This window comes from Panicum virgatum, chromosome 7K, assembly GCF_016808335.1.
Source record: "Panicum virgatum strain AP13 chromosome 7K, P.virgatum_v5, whole genome shotgun sequence".
NCBI lineage: Eukaryota > Viridiplantae > Streptophyta > Magnoliopsida > Poales > Poaceae > Panicum > Panicum virgatum.
In genome coordinates this window covers 51,363,629-51,385,957 of record NC_053142.1, presented here as the reverse complement: position 1 = coordinate 51,385,957, position 22,329 = coordinate 51,363,629, and the positions used below count along the sequence as shown (strand labels likewise).

General features: G+C 46.5%; 5 protein-coding genes across 7 annotated transcripts; 3 read left to right on the top strand and 2 right to left on the bottom strand.

The window, feature by feature from the left end:
* The first annotated feature begins 65 nt into the window (after positions 1-65).
* Positions 66-5,424, top strand: LOC120642083. 2 transcript variants are annotated; one of them, XM_039918479.1, is made up of 9 exons: positions 66-437; positions 777-1,220; positions 1,687-1,786; positions 2,405-2,467; positions 2,602-2,728; positions 3,692-3,783; positions 4,471-4,532; positions 4,630-4,726; positions 4,834-5,424. In XM_039918479.1, the coding sequence occupies exons 2-9, from the start codon at positions 871-873 to the stop codon at positions 4,891-4,893; spliced, it is 951 nt and encodes a 316-aa protein (XP_039774413.1). In that variant the 5' UTR covers positions 66-437; positions 777-870; the 3' UTR covers positions 4,894-5,424. The 2 variants fall into 2 exon arrangements, with proteins under 2 accessions (XP_039774413.1, XP_039774414.1); XM_039918480.1 differs by having other exon boundaries at positions 3,695-3,783; positions 4,834-5,398.
* A 301-nt stretch (positions 5,425-5,725) lies between these two features.
* LOC120642082 (uncharacterized protein At2g24330-like) lies at positions 5,726-8,386 on the bottom strand. Its single transcript, XM_039918478.1, has 5 exons — positions 7,821-8,386; positions 7,302-7,446; positions 6,953-7,062; positions 6,406-6,820; positions 5,726-6,331 (listed from the first exon to the last, which is right to left on the bottom strand). The coding sequence occupies exons 1-5, from the start codon at positions 8,094-8,096 to the stop codon at positions 6,057-6,059; spliced, it is 1,221 nt and encodes a 406-aa protein (XP_039774412.1). The 5' UTR covers positions 8,097-8,386; the 3' UTR covers positions 5,726-6,056.
* An 824-nt stretch (positions 8,387-9,210) lies between these two features.
* LOC120642081 (peroxisome biogenesis protein 22-like) lies at positions 9,211-11,702 on the bottom strand. Its single transcript, XM_039918477.1, has 8 exons — positions 11,392-11,702; positions 11,128-11,310; positions 10,999-11,046; positions 10,571-10,627; positions 10,386-10,487; positions 10,233-10,298; positions 9,826-9,927; positions 9,211-9,729 (listed from the first exon to the last, which is right to left on the bottom strand). The coding sequence occupies exons 1-8, from the start codon at positions 11,497-11,499 to the stop codon at positions 9,631-9,633; spliced, it is 765 nt and encodes a 254-aa protein (XP_039774411.1). The 5' UTR covers positions 11,500-11,702; the 3' UTR covers positions 9,211-9,630.
* A 687-nt stretch (positions 11,703-12,389) lies between these two features.
* LOC120642080 (pentatricopeptide repeat-containing protein At3g50420-like) lies at positions 12,390-16,432 on the top strand. The gene is made up of 2 exons (XM_039918476.1): positions 12,390-14,781; positions 15,039-16,432. The coding sequence occupies exon 1, from the start codon at positions 12,967-12,969 to the stop codon at positions 14,629-14,631; it is 1,665 nt and encodes a 554-aa protein (XP_039774410.1). The 5' UTR covers positions 12,390-12,966; the 3' UTR covers positions 14,632-14,781; positions 15,039-16,432.
* Positions 16,433-16,714: 282 nt separating this feature from the next.
* Positions 16,715-19,974, top strand: LOC120642079 (phytosulfokine receptor 2-like). 2 transcript variants are annotated; one of them, XM_039918475.1, is made up of 2 exons: positions 16,715-18,497; positions 18,569-18,773. In XM_039918475.1, the coding sequence occupies exons 1-2, from the start codon at positions 16,807-16,809 to the stop codon at positions 18,621-18,623; spliced, it is 1,746 nt and encodes a 581-aa protein (XP_039774409.1). In that variant the 5' UTR covers positions 16,715-16,806; the 3' UTR covers positions 18,624-18,773. The 2 variants fall into 2 exon arrangements, with proteins under 2 accessions (XP_039774409.1, XP_039774408.1); XM_039918474.1 differs by having other exon boundaries at positions 16,715-19,974.
* Positions 19,975-22,329: the final 2,355 nt, after the last annotated feature.

The following is a 22,329-nucleotide window of genomic DNA, read 5'->3' as shown; positions in this document are numbered from 1 at the left end:
CCGTGGGCGGTTGCGCCGCCCCCTATAAAACAAAGGCTTGGGCGCGAGGAAGGCCTAGCGGTAGGGTGTTTAACAACAAAGACTCCAAACCAAAACCCGAAGCGAATTTTTTAGATCAAACGGGCCATAGAAAAAGGTGGGGTTTTATTCCCAGCTGATCTATTTAGCACGCGACGGGGGAGGGGAGCATCTCGCTCGATTCGCACCTTCTGAATCGCCCAGCCCCGCGGCCGTGCCACTGGTGGCGGAGCTCGAATTCGAATTGGATTTGCGGCTGCTTCGGTGGGGCTGGAACCTCCCCGTGGGGCGAGGTGAGGAGAGGCGGCGGCGGCGGTTGCGGGGGAGCTCGTCCTCGCACGCCACCATTGGGCCGGGCGCCGGGCGGGGCGGAGCGGTGGGCGGCCGCTGGCCGCCGTTGCTGGAGGCAGCTCAGGCAGGTGAGTCGGTCGGATTCCGCGGGTGTTCGTGGGGGATTTGGTCGGTTTCGTCGCGGTGGTTGCTTCGGTTGTTAGGGGCGGCTTAGTTGTGGTGAGGTGGAGGCTGGGGGATCTCCTGGTCGCCGCCCGCTCGCCCAGGGACTTCGACCGGATCCTCCTCGGGACTCGGAAATGCGAGGCTTCTGCAGGAGTTGAGCTTGCCGCTTGCACGCCTCCCGAGGCGGAGTCCCCTCGGTGTTCGTGCTGGGTTCGTGGGATTCGGCCTTCGGGGGGCTTCTCAGCTGCTGAAAAGCTTGTTGCGCTCAGTTGTGTGATTCTTGGGAGTGTCAATTTGTGCAGGTTGATCCAAATTTGAGCGCCTCGGGTTCGTGGACGATCTGGGGGCGTGTTTATGGCCGGCTAGATCGGGAATTTTTCAGCTGCTCTGGGTGTGATGGCAGCTGATTCCAGCATGGGGTTTCACCAAGGGATCACCGCCTCGCTGTACAACCACCACCACATGCTGTCCTTCCAGTCCAGCAGCGACGTTGGCATCGGCGGCGACGCTACCAGTGGTGGTATGGTCATGGCCCCGAGGAGCGTCAGTGGGAGCAGTAGCAACGCCGGGCTGTTCCTCTCCCCAAATCCTGGCGTCATCGGCAACGCGTCGGGGGTTGGCCCATCAAGGAGCTCGTCGGGGGATGTGTTCCGAGGTACGGGCTCGCCCAAGTATAAGTTTGTCACTGGTTCGCCTTCGGATTGGACTGATCGTGAGTTGGACATACTGAAGGAAGGGCTTGCGAGGTAAATTCATTGCCCTTTTGCTTCCTGAATTGCATGTGCCTGTACCGACGTACTGTACTGGTGTAAATTGTTGCCTATGCTGATGGAAGGAACTTGGTTATGCAGTTAGCTTTCTTTTCGCACCTTTGATGTGTTCCAAGGTAGTGGAGCATCAACTAGAAAGTCTAAAGCAATAATTATGCAACCAGACCTTTTTCGTCGTCAGTTTTGAGCAAAATCAAACTCTCTATTGTGCTTTTCTTGCTATTGAGAATACTTTGGAACAGCACTTAGTTTCATCCATGACCACCTCTCAATAGCCACACCTGAGTGCTTTATGGCCAATTTTTTTTTTGCATTATCAATCTGGCCACAAAACTTTAGCCTATTAATTGTTGGCAAGCGCTGCCATCTGCTTGACAAATTTTATCTGAGAAACTATTCATTTCCTTTCCACATGTAATTCCTTCTTCATTGGCATTGGCAGATATGCTCGTGAACCTAATATCATGAGGTACATTAAGATAGCAGCTATGCTGCCTAACAGGACCATCAGGGATGTTGCGTTGCGATGCTGGTGGGGTACAGTTAAGTCATTTTTTTCAGATGTTTTGATGCTTTTCTTATGTTTGTTTGATTCCAATGTTGGTTCTGTCCTAATTCTGCACTCCATTTCTTAAAAGATTCTTAGTTTGGCCCAAAAGAAATTTATGAGATTATATACACTGGACATTTAATAATATGCTTCCCTTGTCTCCTCTTTGCTCTTTGGAGGGGTGCTTTAGTTTTTCATTAGTTTATTTTTCACTGTGCTTCATTTCCTTGGGGCAGTTATTTAGATACTTACTACTTATGCTAACTTGCTAATCTGTCATCATATATTGTAACAAAGAATCTGGCTCGGTACAAGGGAACCTATATATTGCACTTGTAAGTTATACTAGGTTACCAATTAACAGGGTAGATAAAAGTACGACATATAAGGGCCTAATATTGCCTTTCCCTGACTAGTAGTTTATGCTATACTCATGAATATGGTATTAAACATGTTGAGATCTAGCCCTGGGGATTTCTATTGGGGTTATTGTGTGCCTTTTTCTTCTAGCATCATTTCACCGACATGATTCCTTTGATTACCTGCATTAGTATAAGCAGCACATGGAAGTAAGCCACTATGGTCTGCTGACTTGATTCAGTTATTGCAGGGTAAAGACAGAAGGAAGAAACCTGACGGATTTTATATAGGCAAAAAAATTAGAGACATGAAGGTAGTTCTCAGTTTGTGTGTAGATCATTGAAAGCATTGTCCCTCTTGGTTGCTGAATCTTTTGACTTGCCTAGTCTTTTCTTCATTTCTTTTTCTGATGTCAAACATGTTCGTTCTGACAAAGTTTCTCAACAGCCAACCCAGGATAAAATGGTTGCATCACTCCCAATGGCTAATTTTCAATTGGCACCTACAAACAATGTAACCCCTTTTTCGATATCAATGCAACATCCAAATCAACAAAGTCAGGTTCCCAAGGAAGGTTAGCCTCCGTCCATCTCTTTTCTTGTCGAGCTGTTCTTAGCACCATCTTCACTTCACCTAAAAAGGTCTGGTTTGAGCTGCTGTTTGGTACAAATTGTCACTCAGTAATTTCATTAGATTGTGAATGGAGACAACTATCAGAATTTCTTAATTTATAGTGGCATGTACATGGTTTACTTGTCATCTGTATGGAGCTAAACATTAAATTTCCCACTGGTTGGCAATTGGCTATTTCTCTCATATTCATACTGTGATAATTAGAAGTTGGTGATTTCTAGGATTAAAAAGCCAACTTCATTTGCTTGTGTTCATAATCCTGCTCTGCATTTCCTAGACCCAATACAAAGCATGAGAATGAATTAGGACAAAACACAAGTAGCAAAGTTTTTTGTAGGATTGTAGATCCCTTACCACATGTTTCTAGAACCTGTTAATGTTGAATTACATTGACAAGGTGGGAATGGTTTGCTGTACTGTTATTTCATGACGACAAGCTTATAATGCCATCTGATGTCGCTTCAAGGATCACTCACATATCATATGCCAAGTAGGCAAATAATCTGCTTCCCTTGTACACACCAACATTCCTTTTGCTGTTGCTCTTCAGCTTCTCATTGGGAAATGTAATCTTCAAGGAAGATGATGCGGTATTAAATTTTGGGGTTTATTAATGTTCAGTGCATAATTATGTCATGTATGTAGGTCTTGTTTTTATTTTCTGTCCAGATCGAAATTCTGAGGAACCCCTTTGATGGTAATAGAAAAGTAGACTTTCATCATGAACTGCATCCTTGTGTCCAATGTTAGTCTTGTTATCTTCCATCAATTTACATTTCTAGTTCATTCATTCTGCTGGAGTATAATACTGGTAATGTTAAAGTGAACTTTCCTTGTGTACCTGCATATATGTATCTTATGTTGATCTTATTTCTAATAGCATTCATTTGGTTGCATTCTGAAGCAGCTGCTGTTGTCGACAGTGCAACCCAGCATCTTCTGGAGGAAAATAATCAATTGCTCAACCAGATTGCTGCAAATATTGAAACATTCAAGGTCTGTATATATTTAGGCTTCTCATGTCTGCAGCCTAAACCTGCCACTTCTACTCAGTCACAGGGTACATGGCGTTTGTAAAATTTCAAATTTAATTATGGCTGTTAGTTATACAGTTCATACCTAAGTATTAAAAATGTTTCTCTATCTTCGATAGTGTTGTTAGTTGGATCTGGGATGAAACTGAAGAGAGAAATAATCAATCAACAAATAGCAGATGCCTTGCATATTTAATGCTTGCATGGACCTGAAATATAAGGGCAGAAGAATTGCCTTTGGCTTCTGTTCCGTAAATCTCCCAAAAGTTCCATTATTTTCAAGGTTTCATTTCACCCTTAAAGGAAGTATGATTTTAGTCATATTCTTTGAAAGGATGGGATTGACATTTGTTGCATGGGAACATTAATAGCTGGGAAATCATGTGAAATAAATCTGTCTTCCATCATACAATTGATAGGGGCAAATTTTTGGTTTGTTGGAACATGTCACTCTCATTGGCTTGATGAAGGATAACAGTAGCTTTCATCGGTTTTTATAAAATGTGATAATTGTGGGAACCATAGTTCTGAAGGCGTCGGAGTCCAGGCGGACCCAGCTCGGCTTGGGCAGCAGCCACGCCTTGTCGCCTTTATAACACTGGTGGGAACACATTGATCATATCTATTTTCATGCCTGATTTTCTTACAGACAGTGGAGAACATGGATCTCTTTCTTCGGACGAGTAGCAACATCAAAACAATTTTAAGCAGGTACATCATTGTGATAAATTAACATAAGTTGAGGCCTGAGGAATTGGTAAACCTTACACTACTGATATTACTTGCATTGTTCTGTACTGTGTTTCAGAATGAGTGAAACGCCTGGTATTATGAGTCAGATGGCTTCATTGCCATTGTCTATAAATGAAGACCATCTATGCTCGCTTATTCAACTGAACAGAATGGTAAGAACACACGACCTGTAAGCAATAGGAGAGATGGATGGTGTTTGCCTAAGATGTCAGCAGGGGACTCTTAACTATGTCTGACCTACATTGTCTTGTCATGAAAGGTTGTATCATATGGCACACCAAGCATGTCTCATCATACGAAGCAAGAGCCACGAAGCTAATGTACCATATACTGAGGGGAAAATGAGACGAACCGATGGCCGGAGCTTCCCCAATTCTTAACGTGCTGCTAGGAAGCCTTGCAAGTTGTTATACTGACCAAGCACCAAGGGCCGTCAGTGCTTTCCAGAGTGTTTTTGCAGTGATATGATTGTTTCCAACCCGTCTGCCTGCCTGCCCAACAATTCTTGAAGCTTTTGGAAGAAGTCTGCAGTTATGGTACGAGACCCTCAAGGTATTTGCTGCTGTTTCTGTTGTATGCAATATCCGACATATATACCTGAGTACCAGACACTTGGTCCGGGACTCGGCAAGTGACTGTAAATATCGGATGGCTGGAGGCGTTCCATGTTTTGTTTCTCTGATTGCTCATGAATGTATTTCAATTTTTTGTCCCCTGAAAGGGCACTGCATTGCTGATTGCTCCCAGTATGTACAATAGCCATTGTACTAGAATGGTAGGGGTAGACCAACTCCATTTTCTGACAAATTGGATACTGGAACCCACACCTGTGTTGTCCTGACGATCCTCATTCCTTTTCCACCTCAGAAATGGCTGTGCTTGAACGTTGGCAAAAGCAGCTTATGTAGTCAATTGCTACAAATTCTACCTGAATCATCGTTCTACCATCCATACACTACAAGCATTTTTTTTCCCTGTCAAGTCCGTGATGTCGAAAAGTCAATACCAGGACTGCTTGTATGTATACCTTGGGAGTCTTAATTTAACACAAGCCGTGACACTGTATATGATGTCAGCTACATATTTCCAAACTTGATGAGTCGCCACAAATAGTACAGCAGAAAAGCAGGTTGTTATTTGATGCATCGATGAACAAAGAAATCAGTTCTATATTGAAAATGAAAATAATGTCGAATGCCTTTCAAATACTATACACTCAATAAACAAATGGGTGAAAGAAATGAACATCCTATCATCATTCAGGCCCATCTGCTGCGACAAGATGTCAGCAAGTGGGCGTCGTCCTGGCACCCTAGGGGCTTAGTAAACCACGATGAAACCACCAAGAGCTACCAGTTGCTACACACCAATTATGCACGAAGTATGGTACTCTATATGCTACATGGTAGTTACAAAAATTTGGACAACCCGACACAAATCCGATGCAATATTTCACACGCAAATCTACAGGAAACGAAAAGTTCAACTGGCAGGTTGGTCACTGCTCGCCTTCTCCCCAGAATCTTCTGCAGAGAGTTCTTCAACGGTTGGTAGGCTGCTTGCAACAGGGCTTACAGCACCCGAACTTGCAAGGCTTGCACCAGCTGGGCCAATGATTATGTCGGATTGAGAACTAGGACTCTCCTTGCCAGAATTAGGTACCAAGTCATGGTCCTCGTTTTGCCGGGAACTGTTGAGGGCATTGCAGTGAGGACAGTAGTATGTGATGAACCCAAAGTCCTCTTTCCTTGCAAGACCTGGCAGAAGGAAAGACGTTAATATAGAACTTGTAGAAGTTGGTTGACATAAATAGACAGTTTTTGTCACCTACCATTATGCATATGGCAGTTGCCACATATTAGAGCATAGCACTGCGTTGGATCCTCCCCTACAAGAAGAGCAGCCATTCGTGCAAGCCATCCCCCGTCATTACCAGCTGGACCTCTGAAGTGCTCAACAGTCCTCTGATTTGGAGTGCCGGGGCTACCTTCTTCATCACCATCATACGCATTTGAACCGTCAAAAGGCTCAGGCGAATGGGTCCTTCCAGTGCCATTGTTTAAGTGAGCTGGTTTTCTTTGCCTAAGTCCGGTAGTTTGTCCAGGATTATTATTACTACTTTTACGCAGCGTGGCATCGCTGCCTGATTCATCTCCCAAAAAGACTCTCAATCCAGAATCTGCACCCAACTTCGATGCCAAAACAGTAGCTGCAGCAGCCTTTGCAGCAGGGTCAAGATCGTATCTCTGGTTAACCAACATAAAGAGTTAGTTGTATGTAGACACCGACAAGAACAACAACAAAGCCTTTAAATCCCAAGAAAAATTGGGCTAGGCTGTATGTAGTTTGTATGCACAAAAATAGTGCAGCAAATGAACCTGTATAAGTTGCTGGGTAGTGTAGTAATTTGTTCTCTCCTTCAATTCATCAATCTTAGCTTGCCTTTCAGTTCGAAGCTTTTCAAGAGTATGTTGGTCTCTATTATCAACTGCAGATAAGGTAGGGCAGTACTAATAAGACATGATTGTCTGTGCTAATAATACAAATTTATTCTGTGCTCATTGCTCAGATATGATGCATTAAAAAGCTTTTGGGAAACATGTAAATCGCACATTTTTAGTCCCTTACTTTTGTTCAACTAGAAATACCAGAATATGCAGCTCTCCTAGGATGTGCAGACGTGTGTGCCACACCAGAGCATGTAAAGAAAGATGAGCGTACACTTACGCATTTTGGTAAGGCGTGTAATTGTTGAGTAGATTAAAGCAGCTAGAGCAGGAACCAGAAACATTGGCAGCACCCGGACCGCCCTCATCTGCCAGCTGAGGTCCGGTGATCTCGTAGTCATGATAGCATATCCAACTGCAACAATCTGATCCAAAACGAAATAGCATAAAACCATATCAAAACACAATTCATCCTGATCTAATGTGGCACTCGTGAACTCATCACAACACAATGCAATTCCACTCGACATCTGTTCTAATAACTGCCTGCTGAACTGAAGCAATGTATGGAAGTCATGAACATCTGAAGAAATGACAGAATAGGCGTAGTTGCGGCAACACATATTGCAGAGCAATGTAACAGACATGCGGCTCGGATGATCAAACAATCCTTGATTCGACCATGAGAAATCATATCGATCCCTGAGAAAAGGGGGATTTGTATTCCTCTACTGCGCACAATCACGGCTAATTGAACGGCGGATACTTGCTTCAAACGAAACGAAACGAATGGAATCACCTCAAGCGCGGCGGCGAGGGCGAGGACGTTGTGCGCGGAGTTGCGGGAGGCGCGGGCGCGGCGGCGGAGGCGGGCCCGCACGGCCTCCTCCTCCTTGGACAGCGCCTGCAGCAGCTTCTCGACGTCCTCGCGGCCGCCGAAGATGCCCTTCCACACCCGCGACACGAGCCCCCGCTGCCGCCGCTTCAGCGTCGCCGGCGTCTCCGGCGGCATGGGCGACCGCGGGGACGCCGTGACCACCGCCGGCGCCGCGGCGGGCGCGTCGCCTTCGGCCATGCTCGGGGTCGATCGGAGTCTCGTAGGATCTGATCCGATCAAGGGTACCCTCCGATAAAACGCCTCGAGCTCGTCCGGCCGATGCCCGATGGGAAAGGCCGGTGGCTGTCGGGACGCCGCGGACTCCCCGCGTGCGGATCCTTGGTGCGCTCCTCGATTGCTACGCGAACGCGGAATGGAGGATTGCTTCGTGGAGGCGCGCTTTTGGGGAGGGCCGGAAAGGCGAAGGCCAAGGCCAAGGCGAGGCAGGAAAGGAAGGAGAAAGAAGGAAAGGCGTGGCGCCGCGGGGTCGGTGGTACGTGTCACCCTTTTTCCAAGTTTTTTAACCGGAGGCGCGCGATCGTGCTGCGGTTCTTCCTTGGCCAGGTAGACAAGGTCCATGGAATCATGTAGCGGCAGAGCGTTGGATGCTTGGGATTCACATCGTGGACTTGGTGTATGGAAGATTGGGGGGGGGGGGGGGGTCCTTGAGCAGAGGGGATCCCGATGCCCTGCCTGATTCCTGAATCGAAGCACGCGGTGGGCGACCAGTATGTCTGAACAATGGTCGTGGACCGTGGTGCCTTCAGACGCAGTCGGCTAATCTGATGCTGTCGCCTGGATTAGCGTTCAATCACGGCGAAATTGGTCAGCATTTTCCAGCTCCCAAGTCCCAAGCCCTTGCATGTTGAACACGGAGCAGAGCACCCACAAGAAATGACCCGAACAAATTCTACGATTTCCTCCTCGTCTTGGCAAACAGTTCCACCCATCCAGAAGAGAAGCACGCCTCAGTCAAAAGTCAAGACCATAGGAATTTGGATCTGATTGGTTGATGGCCAAGTATTATTAGCATTTGCTTCCATGCCACAATTTTAAGTTTTCTTTACCATGGTCCCATACTCCCATATGCGGACATGCCACTCTTATGAAGTTGTTGCAACATGTCATTTACCAGGCTAAGATGTAACTAGTTTTTTTAAAAGAAAAAATCAATGTCAGACAAAGAAATACAACCTTGGCAGCCTTAGGAGTTAGGACAAAGGTGCTCTTAATCGATTTTTACAAAATAAAAATCACACAACCCAATCCAATTTCCAGCTGATTTCAGCATGTACGTCTCCCGCATCCCGAATGAAGCACCCAAAGTGAACATTGAACATAAACAGTAGAATGATCGACATCTGCTTCCTTCAGTTCAGTACATGCACAGGTTGACTCTGAAGCTACATTAACCTAATGATGGCTGATTATAGCAAAGAAAATGTCTCCTGTATGATTCGTTGTACAGTATCAGTAAGGTGGATCTAATAAATTTAACGCTCACATTATATACAGCACACTCATCAACTGTGAACCAATCGAAAGAAGAGACACCACTTGCCACAGACAGGAGATCCACTGGATGCCTGCCTGATTTGATATCTAATTGGAAGGCTCTAATGCCAATCCAATTTGGCGTCATAAAATTAGATGACGCCAAACAGCTTCAAATAATGTGCTGCTAAAACCAGCACATTTATGGTACGGAGAATCCTTTGTTTGTGGCCCAGCTTCATGAGAAGAACTGCTCAAGACTTGGAGAATTGAATATGTTGGCTGCAAGCTGTTCTCCTTCCATCGAGGAAATAAATAGTTGACATCGGATGAACCGCTGATAGCAAACGAGAAAACAACACCATGTAAAACGTGAATTTTAATGGAACCCTGCTCCAAGGAGAAGTAAAGATAACAACACAAGATAACATACCGATAGTTGAGAAACTATCTCAAGGCTCGTATCGATGTGAAAATCTGCCTCCAATTGTCGCACAAATGAAGTTCTTCCAACTTCAGTGCTACAAAAGAGCACCTGGAAAGTAGACATTTTTTTTCCATTTAGACACATACAGGAGAGAGAATCAGATAACTAAACCAGTTAAATATTCACAGGTATCCACATCTGGTCTAAGTGTCAAAGGGGAACTATTATTAACCAAAACTTGCAAATATTCTCTATGAGTGAAGAACGCATATGTGACTATGTGAGCCATCTTATTTCGACTGACATATCCAAATCTAACTATGATTCCAGGAGACGAAAAGATGGTTCAAGTTCTATGATGAGAACCATAAACGAGATATTATACATTAACAAATCTAAAGCGAATTCATCACCTTCTCTTTCATCAAGCCACCAGTCCTGAAAAGTCCAGCACTCTCCAGTGCCATGAGAGCATTCTCCTGAAGTTATTGATTACTCAGTCATGATCCAGAACTATCAATGTAACCATTTCAAAGACGATATGTTGTATATCATGAAATTAAAACCTCGCTCTTGTCATCAAGTACAGTCTCCATCAGGTAGAGATCACAGTGTCTGGATATTTCCAGAAGTAGCTCTACCACTGAAGGTCTAACTGTGGCGTGTTTCTGCACCAAGAATGGATAGCAGAAAGTTTAGATGTGGTAATAGGAGAAATGTATAAATACCCGATGAGCATTGCTAATCGCACCTGAAGCTCCTCAGGAGTTTTCTCCTCAAAAACAACACCTAGAAGTTGGCAGGTAACCTGCACAAACAATATGTATTGAGATTCTATGAATTCTTAGAGCATACATACTTTATTAAACCGAAGCACTGTCATTATTTATGAAGATTGTGTCAAATCTGATCAGTGCAGTTTTCCAGTGTAGAATATTCTTTTGTCTGTATCTTAAAGCAAATTCCTTAAACTGTTTCATTACTAACATGGTTCATCTGAACACAACACTATCTGCATCATCGAGCAGATAAATTCCTAATAATGTGCACTATTTTCCTATTTAAAGAACAATTAACTTTAAAATTTTAATACTACGAAGTTGGATGCACATACACTATTCCGAACACAACCCTAAGCACAAACACACCACTCGGTGCAATGGGAGGAGGAAGACGCACCTTTCTGCACCCACTCAGTCGTTTTGCCACAATTTGCCGCGTTCCCAGCTGTCAAACACAATTTCTTGTCACAAATCGAGCCTCACGCATCCAACAATACGACGGAGTCATCGTTCCAGCAAAGCCTACCTTGCCTGAGTCACCAACAGGCTCGGGCGCATCTGAAACAACCGAATCGGGCGTCCCTGCAGGGGTAGCCGGGGGTCGCTTGGGAGCAGGCCTGCGGGGGCGGCCCTGCGATGGGCGCAGGAACCTCCACGCGAACACGACGGCGATGGCGAACCCCGCGACGGCGCCGAGCGATCCAGCGCTCTGGGGAACAAAGCGGAGCAAAGCACCCACCGCACACGGTCAGTTAGGGTTAGGGATCGGGGGCGAGGGAGCCGGCTTTACCTTATGGTTGAAGAGCAGGGCCACGATGTCGGTGACGCGGCGGTTGAGGGCGCGGGCGACGCGGCGCACCAACGAGACGGCGTCCTGCTGCGAGGCGAGGCCCGGCATTGCGGGGGTCGGAGAGAGGAGCGGAATCCGAGTTCGATCTCCCTTGCGGAGTCCGGGGCGAGGAGGGGCGGTCAGGTGGGTGTGGAGAGCTTGATTGCCTTGCCGGATTGGGAGGCCGAGGTGGTGGAGGCCGGAAAAAGGCAGGAGGGAGTCGCCGGCCGCGGGAGGAAACGAGGGAAGGGAAGGTGCTTATCTTCTTGCCCGGGGAAGAGGTCACGCAAGTTGAAATAAATGAGTTCAAATGAGAAACCAGACCGTTCAAACGACGGATTGTTTAGTTTGCGAAAAAAAAACTTGGATTTTGATACCGTAGCATATTTTATTTTTTTATAGTTAGTATTTAATTATAAATTAATTAGGTTTAAAAAATTTATCTCGCATAAAACAGTTAGACTGTATAATTAGATTTTTTTAATTATCTTTAATATTAAAAATTCGATATAATAGACACTGCGGAAATTTTTTTGAAACTAAACGGGCCTCAGTGCCCGCTATTTCACTCACGAGCACGACGATGAGGAAGCCGCCGGCAGAAGGGCGCGCCGAGGTCGTTTTTTTTTGGGATGAGGATCTGGGCGAGGGGACCCTGGGGTGCCCGGTGTCCACCCCTTGGGTATCTTACGCCCGTTGGATCGGATCTGGGCGGCCGCAGTTAACCCAATCCAAGCCCCGCCCGCCTCCACCCCAGGGCGCGCCGATGCATGTTATGTTGACGCGGTCGGCGAGGCAGGAGAGCGCGGAGGATGCGGACATGCAGTTGGTGGAGAGGTTCGCCGTCGCTCCGGCGCCGCCGCCACGGCGTGGTTCTCCTTGGCCTTGGGGTTTGGGTGCCTGGGGACGAGATCGCATGAGCGACGAGCCGACGAGCTCTGAAACTTTTGAATTTGAAATGACCACGCTTTTGCTCGCGGTGGCGTCGCACCCTTGATAACGAGCGGTTTACGGCTGCGCCCACCGCGCCAGCGCGTGCCGCTCCATGTCGTCGCGCCTCGGCTTCTACACCCTCGAGCCGGCGCTCGCCGCGGCGGCCGAGGCGCTGTTCCGCTCCGGCGCGGTCCTCCGGCGCGCGCGCGCGCGCTGCACGCGCTCCTCCTCGTCTCCTCCCTGCCCTCCGCGCCACGCCCGGCGACCTTCCTCGCCAACCAGCTGCTCGCCCTCTACTGCCGCCACTCCGTCGTCCCCGACGCCCTCGCCCTCGCCCTCCTCCGCTCCACGCCGTGCCCCACCGTCGTGTCGTACAACACCGTCCTCTCCGCGCTCTCGCGCACCCCGAGGCACGCGCCCAACGCTTTCGGGCTCTTCCGCGGCCTCTACGCCTCGGGTCTCCGTCCCACCGCACCCAGCTTCTGCGCCGTCCTCCGCGCCGCTGGTGCGCTCCGCGACGGTCGCGCGGGGGCCGCCGCGCACGCGCAGGCCGCGGCGCTCGGCTTCCTCGCTAGCGACATTGTTCCGACTGCGCTGCTCCAGATGTATTCTGGGTGCGGGTCGCCGAGGGACGCCAACCAGGTGTTCGATGAAATGGCAACGCCGGACGTGGTGGCATGGAACTGCGTGATGCACTGCAGCGTACGCTATGGTTACCTGGAGCGGGCACTGAGGAAATTCTGCCGGATGGTGAGTACTGGGCTGGCACCTACAGAGAGTACGCTTTCTTCGGTGCTGAGTGGGTGCGGGCGATCTGGGGACTCACACCATGGGCGTGCACTCCATGGATGGGTGGTGAAATCAGAGGAGCTTGATCTTGATTTGCCGCTGCAGAATGCGCTGCTCGATATGTACTGCTGCTGCGGTGATCTGGACACTGCTCTGCTTGTGTTTCAGAGGATTGAGGCACCAGACTTGGTGTCATGGAACACCATAATTGCTGGATTTTCTGGCATTGGGGATGGATGGAGCGCTGTGCAGGCCTTTGTGCAGCTCAAAGCCGTATCCTGTGAACAGCTTGCTCCTGATGAGTATACACTTGCATCTGTGGTGTCTGCTGCCGCTGCATTACCAGCAATGTGTAGTGGCAAGCTGCTTCATGCTGACATAATCAAAACTGGGTTGGAGAGCAGTGTCTTTGTTGCGAATACACTAATCAATATGTATTTTACAAATGAGGAGCCAGGTTCTGCCCAGATTTTGTTTGATTCCATTATGGTGAAAGATGTAATCATGTGGACTGAAATGGTTGCTGGCCATTCAGCACCAGGTGAAGGAGAATTGGCCCTGAAGTATTTTATTAGGATGCTGGAGGAAGGGCACAAGGTTGATAACTTCTCTCTTAGCAGTGCTTTGAACTCCTCAGCAGATCTTGCAGGCCTTAAGCAAGGGGAAATGCTCCACGCCCAAGTGGTAAAATGTGGTTACGAAGGAAATATCTGTGTCTCTGGAAGCCTCGTTGACATGTATGCAAAAAACGGTGCTCTTGGAGATGCCTATTCAGTTTTCTGTACCATACATAAGGCAGATTTGAAGTGCTGGAATTCTATGATAGGAGGATATGGCAATCATGGGGATTCTGAAACAGCATTCAAACTATTTGGTGACATGATTCACGGTGGGCTGCAGCCTGACCATGTAACTTACATCTCTCTCCTTTCTGCCTGTAGCCATTGTGGACTGGTTGAGAAAGGAAAACTTTATTGGTCCTGGATGATCACTGATGGCATTGTGCCAGGGTTCAAACACTACACTAGCATGGTGAGTTTGTTGAGTAGGGCAGGTTTATTGCAGGAAGCAGTTGATTTGATTAACAAAGCCCCCTCTGCCAAGAGATATCCTGAGCTATGGAGAATTCTACTGAGCTCTTGTGTGACATTTAAAGATTTGTCCATTGGTGTTCATGCTGCTGACCAGGCATTGGAGCAGGATCCAGATGATATCTCAACACATATACTGCTTTCAAACCTCTATGCCTCTATAGGGAAATGGGACAATGTGTCTGCAATTAGGAGAAGGATCAGAGGGCTGATGATTGAAAAGGAGCCTGGGCTTAGCTGGATTGAGATTAAGAAAACGGTCCATGTGTTCTCTGCAGACGATGAATGCCATACTCATATAGATGATTGTCGTGATGAGTTGCTTAGAATCATGGGAAACATGGGACTCTTGGATAGTTGTGAAAATGAATTAGTGTCCAGTGGCTAAATTTCCTTGAACTGATTTCAGTTAAACAGGAGTTGTCATGCTTTCCCTCATGACACCATGAAAGCTGATGTGTATAATTAAACATTTGAGTGTAACAAATAATGAAAAGTTGCATATCAGCACTTGATCGGCTACCCAACAATTGTTCAGGTATGCTTACAGACAAGCAAGTTTGAGCCAATGTTCGTCTACTGCGTCAATGTGAACTTTTGCTTCTGTTTCAGCTTCTTTGTCATGAACAGCAGAATTTCTAGATAGCTTTTCTTATACTGGCTAAACTAAATGCTCTATTCTACTTGTTGAGTTATGTTTAACAAGCAATTCTTGAGTTTACAGGTTCAACATTTTTCTGGCTTAACACTTTCTTCTGCTAAATAGATTAACTAGATACACACTGAATATTACAGGGCAAAACATCCCAGATTTGTCCTGAAAGGTTTGGTCTTAAACGAGGATTCGTGTAACTTCGGAAGGCACCAAAGCAGCTTGTCCCATGCCAAACCTTCCTATCATGTAAGGTGCCTGAAAACTGAACCACCCTTCCTTGGTATATATTACATCTGATCCCAAATAAAAAGTCCTTTTGGGATTGTCCTAGGTTAAGCTTTTTTAACTCTGATCATCGACTGATGAAAAGCAATATAGATTGACAACATGAAATTGATGTTAATAGATTGATGATGAAAAACTGTTTCGATATCCTCAAACGCAAATATACAATTCTTTCAATTTATAGTGATATCATTCTATAGATATTGCTAGTCAAAGAGTGATATTGGAGACCATATTGATATGCTAAAGGACTTATCTAAGAGGAAGTAATATTTGTGTTTTGGTTTGTCACGTAATCACAAGCTTTTAATTTAATAAGTTCCTATAATCTAACCTTGTTGATCTATCTAATGCTCATTTAATACTATATTTTTTCCTGCTCATCTCGGACCAAGTAAGATATGAATTGTAACAAATCTGGGTATATAATGATTCGCCCTTACTCTCATGACATTATAGATATCCATAGTTTGTTTCTGCTCATTTTATCCCAAGGAATCATACTAGAAAAAAACGAAGACAACTGTTTGGGTTTGGTATATATTTTGGGGACCCTTTAGTGTAGCATACTTTACTCTTTTAGTGTTCTATACATTTTTTTTTTTGCTTTTGAAGTACACTGCCAATTTTTCCTCAAAAATGAGTGCAAATGCACCAATTGAAGATCTGATTCCCTAAATCTCTGATTCATAAGACGCCGAACTTAGTTTCAAAAGGAGCTATTTTTTCTGCTTTCCCTTTTTCCCATTAATGTCGGCAGAAGAGCTGCCGATTATATAAAAAAGAAATGGAAATTTTATCAGGTTTTGCAGACATGGGCGCCAGATGAAATGGCTGGGTTGGTCTAGTCGGCTACTGTTGGTTGTTTCTCGCTACATGGCACCGAAACCTGTTTTGTGAACCACGCATGGGAGACCAACAATTACACATTTACACTGCCCTCGGTATTTCTTGGGGCATTATGAAGTTGGTATTCCTGAGCGGAGTCTTCTGCCTTCATCTTCATCAGCCTTCATCTTCATCAGCAGAAAAGGCTTCTTGAGGACTTCAATAATAGCAATCGGAAGGATGGTAGGACCTGGTCCTTCTGGTTAGGGTTCACATTGTACTGTTCAGTTCCCTTGGATCAGCTTGTCGCTGTCAGCTATCTAACAGTTCAGTCCACCTAGAGTTTCAGTCCCTTTCAAAGTCCCATTCACCTATGAAAACTGGACTTCCATGTTGAAATGCTGATATTTTGAACTGGTCATTGGTCAATTCCTTCGGCACCATCAGCTTGCTTCTGATTCCTCGATTAACTTTCCTGGAAGTTAAGCAACAAATATCTGGTGTTCTCAAGCAAGTCTGATCCCCCTCACCCCACACACGAATCACCCCCTGCCAATCGATGTGAAAAACAACTGGATGAACATCTACATGAGCGTGGGTGTGTTCCCAACACCTAGGACGCCCGATGAATCTCCTCTGCATCTGCACCCACCCTCCTGATACAGAGGACTTGGGTGCCCCCCCCCCCCCCCCTGCGTAGCTGAGCGGCTGTATCCCTATCCCTAACTCCTAGTAAGTCCTAAGCACGATCGCTGCTGCAGTGGTCAGTTCCCACATTCCACAGAACCACAGCGAATGATTCCCACCATCACGCCACGATCAACCAACTGGCCTCGCATGCCCGCATCGCAGCATCTCAGTGCCTTACCGGAGATGGTAGCCTACAACTGTCTCGTCAATTTCCTGATCGCCTTCGTGCTGCTCCTCGTCCATGGCTCCGGTGGTCGGTCCCTGAACCAGACTTGCGACCACGCCGACCTGGAGGCGCTTCTGGCCTTCTCCAGCGGCTTGGATGGAGCCGGGGCTCTCGGATGGGATCCTAACGACACCTCATGCTGCTCCTGGACCGGCGTCTCCTGCGACCATGGGAGGGTGGTCGGGTTGGATCTCTCCAACAGGAGCCTAAATCTAAATGGCGGTATACTGTCCTCGATTGCCTCCCTCGATAGCCTCGTGGCTCTGAACCTCTCCCGGAACTTGCTCCGCGGCCGGGCGCCGGCAGAGCTGGGTCAGCTGGTGAGGCTGCGTGTGCTCGACCTCAGCATCAACTTGCTCTCCGGCTGGTTTCCTGCGAGCGATGATGGTTTCCCGGCTATCGAGGTGGTGAACGTTTCCTTCAACAAATTCACTGGCCCGCACCCTGTGTTCCGCGGCGCTGCCAATCTGACGGTTCTGGATATCTCTGACAACGCCTTCTCCGGCGGCATCAACGCCAGCGCGCTCTGCTTTGCGCCGGTCAAGGTCCTGCGGTTTTCGGGTAATGAGCTCACCGGCGAGCTCTCGCCAGACTTAAGCCGGTGCAGGACACTCGCGGAGCTCTCTCTAGATGGCAATGGCCTCGCTGGTAGCCTCCCCAGCGAACTGTACACGATGTCGGAGCTGAGGAGGCTGAGTTTACGGGGGAATCATCTCTCCGGCACCCTCTGCCATGAGCTCGGTAACCTCTCCCAGCTTGTGCAGATTGACTTGTCATATAACATGCTTACAGGTCCCATCCCTGATGTGTTTGGGGGTCTGAGAAGGCTGGAGTCCTTGAACTTGGCCTCCAACGGCTTCAATGGCACATTGCCTACTTCCCTATCGAGATGCTCGATGCTGAGGGTGGTTAGCCTAAGAAACAACTCGTTGTCCGGTGAGATTGCTGTTGACTTTAGCTTGCTGCCAAGGCTGAACACATTGGATGTTGGAGTTAACAAGCTGAGTGGTTCTGTACCGCCCAGTCTCGCGCAGTGCACCAAGTTGAGCACACTGAGCCTCTCTCAGAACAAATTTGTCGGGGAGATACCAGAAAGCTTTAAGAATTTGAGATCCCTGTCGCACCTCTTGCTGTCAGGGAATGGATTCACTAATTTGTTGTTGACATTGCAAATCTCGCAGCACCTGCCTAACCTGACGAGCTTGGTGCTGACCAGGAACTTCCGTGGTGGTGAGAAAATGCCAGTGTATGGCATCAGCGGGTTCAAGGGCGTGCAGGTGCTCGTCCTGGCAAATTGTTTACTCTCGGGCATAATCCCGCCTTGGCTGCAGAGCTTGGAGAGCCTCAACCTGCTGGACATTTCGTGGAACAAGTTAAATGGTAACATCCCACCATGGGTAGGCAATCTGAACAAGCTCTTCTACATCGACCTATCGAATAATTCATTCAGTGGGGAGATTCCCGAGAGCCTTACACATATGAGGAGTTTAATTTCAGGTGATATCTCAAGTGAGCAGACACCAACGGAGGACCATCCATTAGTCATCATGAGGAATTCAAGTAGCAGCAGGTTGCAGTATAATAGAATCAGCAGCTTCCCACCGTCACTGATCCTCTCTAACAACTTGCTGGTTGGTGCAGTATTACCAGGTTTTGGTCATCTTTTGGAACTTCATGTGCTGGACTTAAGCTGTAACAACTTCTCTGGGCCAATTCCTCATGAGTTGTCAGGCATGTCTAGTTTGGAAGTGCTGAATTTAGCCCACAATGATCTCAGTGGGAGCATACCGTCATCACTAACAAAGCTGAATTTTCTCTCCAAGTTTGACGTGTCATACAACAATTTGTCTGGAGACATCCCAACTGGGGGTCAATTCTCCACATTTTCAAATGCGGATTTTGCTGGTAATGCTGCGCTCTCCCCTCTTTGGAATGCCTCCTCCTTCCATCAGACATCGGAATCAGAAAATAAACAACATAATGACACAGATACTGCAATGCCGATCACTTACATCATGGTGGAAATGGGATTCGCTTTTGGGCTTCTGCTTGTCTGGAGTGCACTGTATTTTGTGAGGCCTTGGAGGGCTGCATAATTTTGGCTGGTTGGTACTTAGTAGGTTCTTTGCAGCGCCATATATGTGGACAGTGGCGAAAGTGACCAGCCTCAGAATAAAAAGAAGGAACTAAGTTCAGCCTTGAAGAATATTCTGGTCTGCTACCCTCAGGCTTAACCTGGCACTTGTATACATATTTTTTTTTTGTATGCAGAACTTTATTTCATCAAGTAGATGTTGTTCAGTTACCCTCAGGCTTATCATGACTCATGCAGGCTAGCTAGTTAGCTGAAAAGATCAAGTAGATGTTGTTCAGTGGATCAGTGGCTTATTAGAAATACTCTTCATCAGTCATGATGTCAAATATAGCCTATGAGTTTTCGACGCCACGGTCTCTGAAGACAAACGTCGCGTCTCCAGTGCCACCGTTTTTCCGATGCCTCCATTAGCTCCAAAGTAAAAGATGCGATGATTGGAGTTCTGGAAGGCATCCTGGGCTTTTGGGCCCCCTTGGTCCTTGGGCCCCCCGGTGGTCGCCTCTGCTGCATGGCCCCTGAGCCGGCCCTGAATTTTTCACGGCAAACGAGATTAGGTACTGTATTAAATTTTCTCCAGAAATTGTAGACTTAGGTGTAAATATGTAACTTATGTCAAGATTATAGAGAGGCAGCTAAAGTCCAAATGCCTCATACCTCGTGGATGATATGTCTCCCTAGCTCAGTTCTTTAACACAATCCTACAAATAAGAGTTTAAATTGACTACATAGAAATGGCATCTACAGGTTGGTCCAGATCTCAATATTGTAGTTTTATTGGAGTATTTAAACATGTATTTACAATAAGAAACGGGTGTTAAACTACAACTGTGCCGCAATTATTTTCTGATTAGTTTTCCTTTTCAAAGTTACGTTGCTGTCAAGAATGCATGTTGTCCTGTACGAACAACAGACTTAAGTGAATAATATGAAAAGATCAGGTATATTTTTTTCAGTGACTCGTGGCCATTACTAGAATTATTACAATTCAGCCTTCATCAACCTGTTGAATCTCTAGGATCAACACAGTGCACAGATCGAGTAAGATTTGTCTTCTTTTATTTACATCAAGAACAAGAAACCCTAGATCTATTGCATAACCGGTAAAATAAGAAACGCAGTGAGGGAGTAGAGAGAGACCGTCACCACCAACACTTGAGCTCGATCCAGCGGCCATCTCGGGTTCGTTGATGGAGATCCGCTCAAGGGCGGCGACGAGTGAAGCAGAGAGGTCGACGCCGGGCCGACGGTGTCGAGGACAGTGGCGGTGACGGCGGGAAGGAGTCGGCTGTAGCGGAGGAAACGTCAGTGGAGCAGAGGCGGCAGTTTCCCGTTGCTCCTGCGCACCCTCAGATCGGGTTAGGGTTTTCGGTGGGTTTGGCGGCGCACTGGTGAACCTCGTACCGTGTGCCGCCGGCCTCCACCTTTCTTTATAGCGCAGCGCAACGGGGGCCCACCAACCATTAAGGGTTGGACGCCCCCGATCAGGGCGCGGATTAAGGGTCTAATAGGCCGTTGGGCCTATTAGGAAGGAGATCAACCTAACATTCTCCCCCTTGATCTCACTTTGTACTTTAACTTTATACTTTAACCTGAAACTTTTCCTTTAGTTGTTCCATCACAGATTAATGAATAGAGCATGCTTTATCATCACGGTCCAAGACCGATAGACTCAACAGCTACCACACACATCACTGTTTTGAAACAAATTCTTTATCTTTTGGGCCCTTTTGTTTTCCAGAAATCACAGGCTTTCCCTTAAACCCATGCCGGCTATGTGTTCCATGAACACATTGGGTGGTAAGCCTTTAGTGAGCGGATCCGCAAGCATTTTCTTTGTACTTATATGCTCGAGTGTAATAGAGTGATTCTGGATTTTCTCCTTCACAACATAAAACTTTATGTCAATGTGTTTGGCAGCACCATTTGACTTATTGTTGTGAGCATAAAACACTGCTGGTTCGTTGTCGCAGTACATTCTGAGTGGTCTTTGAATGCTGTCTACCACTCTTAAACCGGGTATAAATTTCTTTAACCATTCAACCTGCCCCGAGGCCTCATAACATGCCACAAATTCAGCGTACATCGTCAACGACGCAGTGACGCTTTGTTTGGAGCTTTTCCACGATATAGCTCCCCCTGCGAGTGTGAACACATAACCGGATGTGGACTTTCGGTCATCGATGTCCCCCGCAAAATCCGCATCTGAGTACCCTTCTATCTCTAGGGAATCGGATTTTCTGTATGTTAGCATGAGGCCTTTTGTTCCTTGCACATAACGTAATGCTTTCTTTACCATAATCCAGTGTGTCTGTCCTGGATTACTTTGATATCTGCCAAGTATCCCGGTAACAAAAGCTAAGTCAGGACGTGTACAAACTTGAGCATACTGTAGGCTTCCGACAGCTGAAGCATATGGAACCGCTTTCATTTGATCGATCTCATACTGGTTCCTGGGACATTGAAATTTCCCAAATCTATCGCCCTTGACTATTGGAGGAGGTGAAGGCTTGCACATATGCATACTGTATTTCTTTAGAACTTTTTCTAAGTATGCCTTTTGTGACAGTCCCAATACCCCCTTTGTTCTATCTCGATGAATTTCAATTCCCAAAACAAATGAAGCTTCACCAAGATCTTTCATATCAAAGTTTGAGGACAAGAATTTCTTTGTCTCCAGTAGCAGACCAACATCACTACTAGCAAGTAGAATGTCATCCACATACAGGATCAGGAAAATAAATTTTCCACTTCTGAACTTTGCATAAATGCAATTGTCCTCCTCATTTTCTTTAAACCCAAATTTTCTTATGGTTTCATCAAACTTTAAATACCACTGCCTAGAGGTTTGCTTTAATCCATAAATGGATTTTTTTAAGCGACACCCCATATGTTCTTTTCCTTTCATGACAAAACCTTTTGGTTGTGCCATGTAAACATTTTCATACAAATCCCCGTTAAGAAATGCCGTCTTTACATCCATCTGATGTAACTCTAAGTCATAATGTGCCACCAATGCCATTATAATCCTGAAGGAATCTTTACACAAAACCGGAGAAAAAGTTTCGTTATAGTCTATCCCTTCTCTTTGCGTAAAGCCTTTTGCCACGAGTCGTGCTTTGAACCTTTCTACATTCCCTTTGGAGTCATGTTTTATCTTATAAACCCATTTACAGCCTACTGTTTTGGCTCCTTTAGGAATTTCCTCTAAGTCCCAAATACCATTGGAACTCATTGATTTCATTTCATCCTTCATAGCTTCCAGCCATTTAGATGAGTGAATACTTCTCATGGCTTCTTCATATGAAGT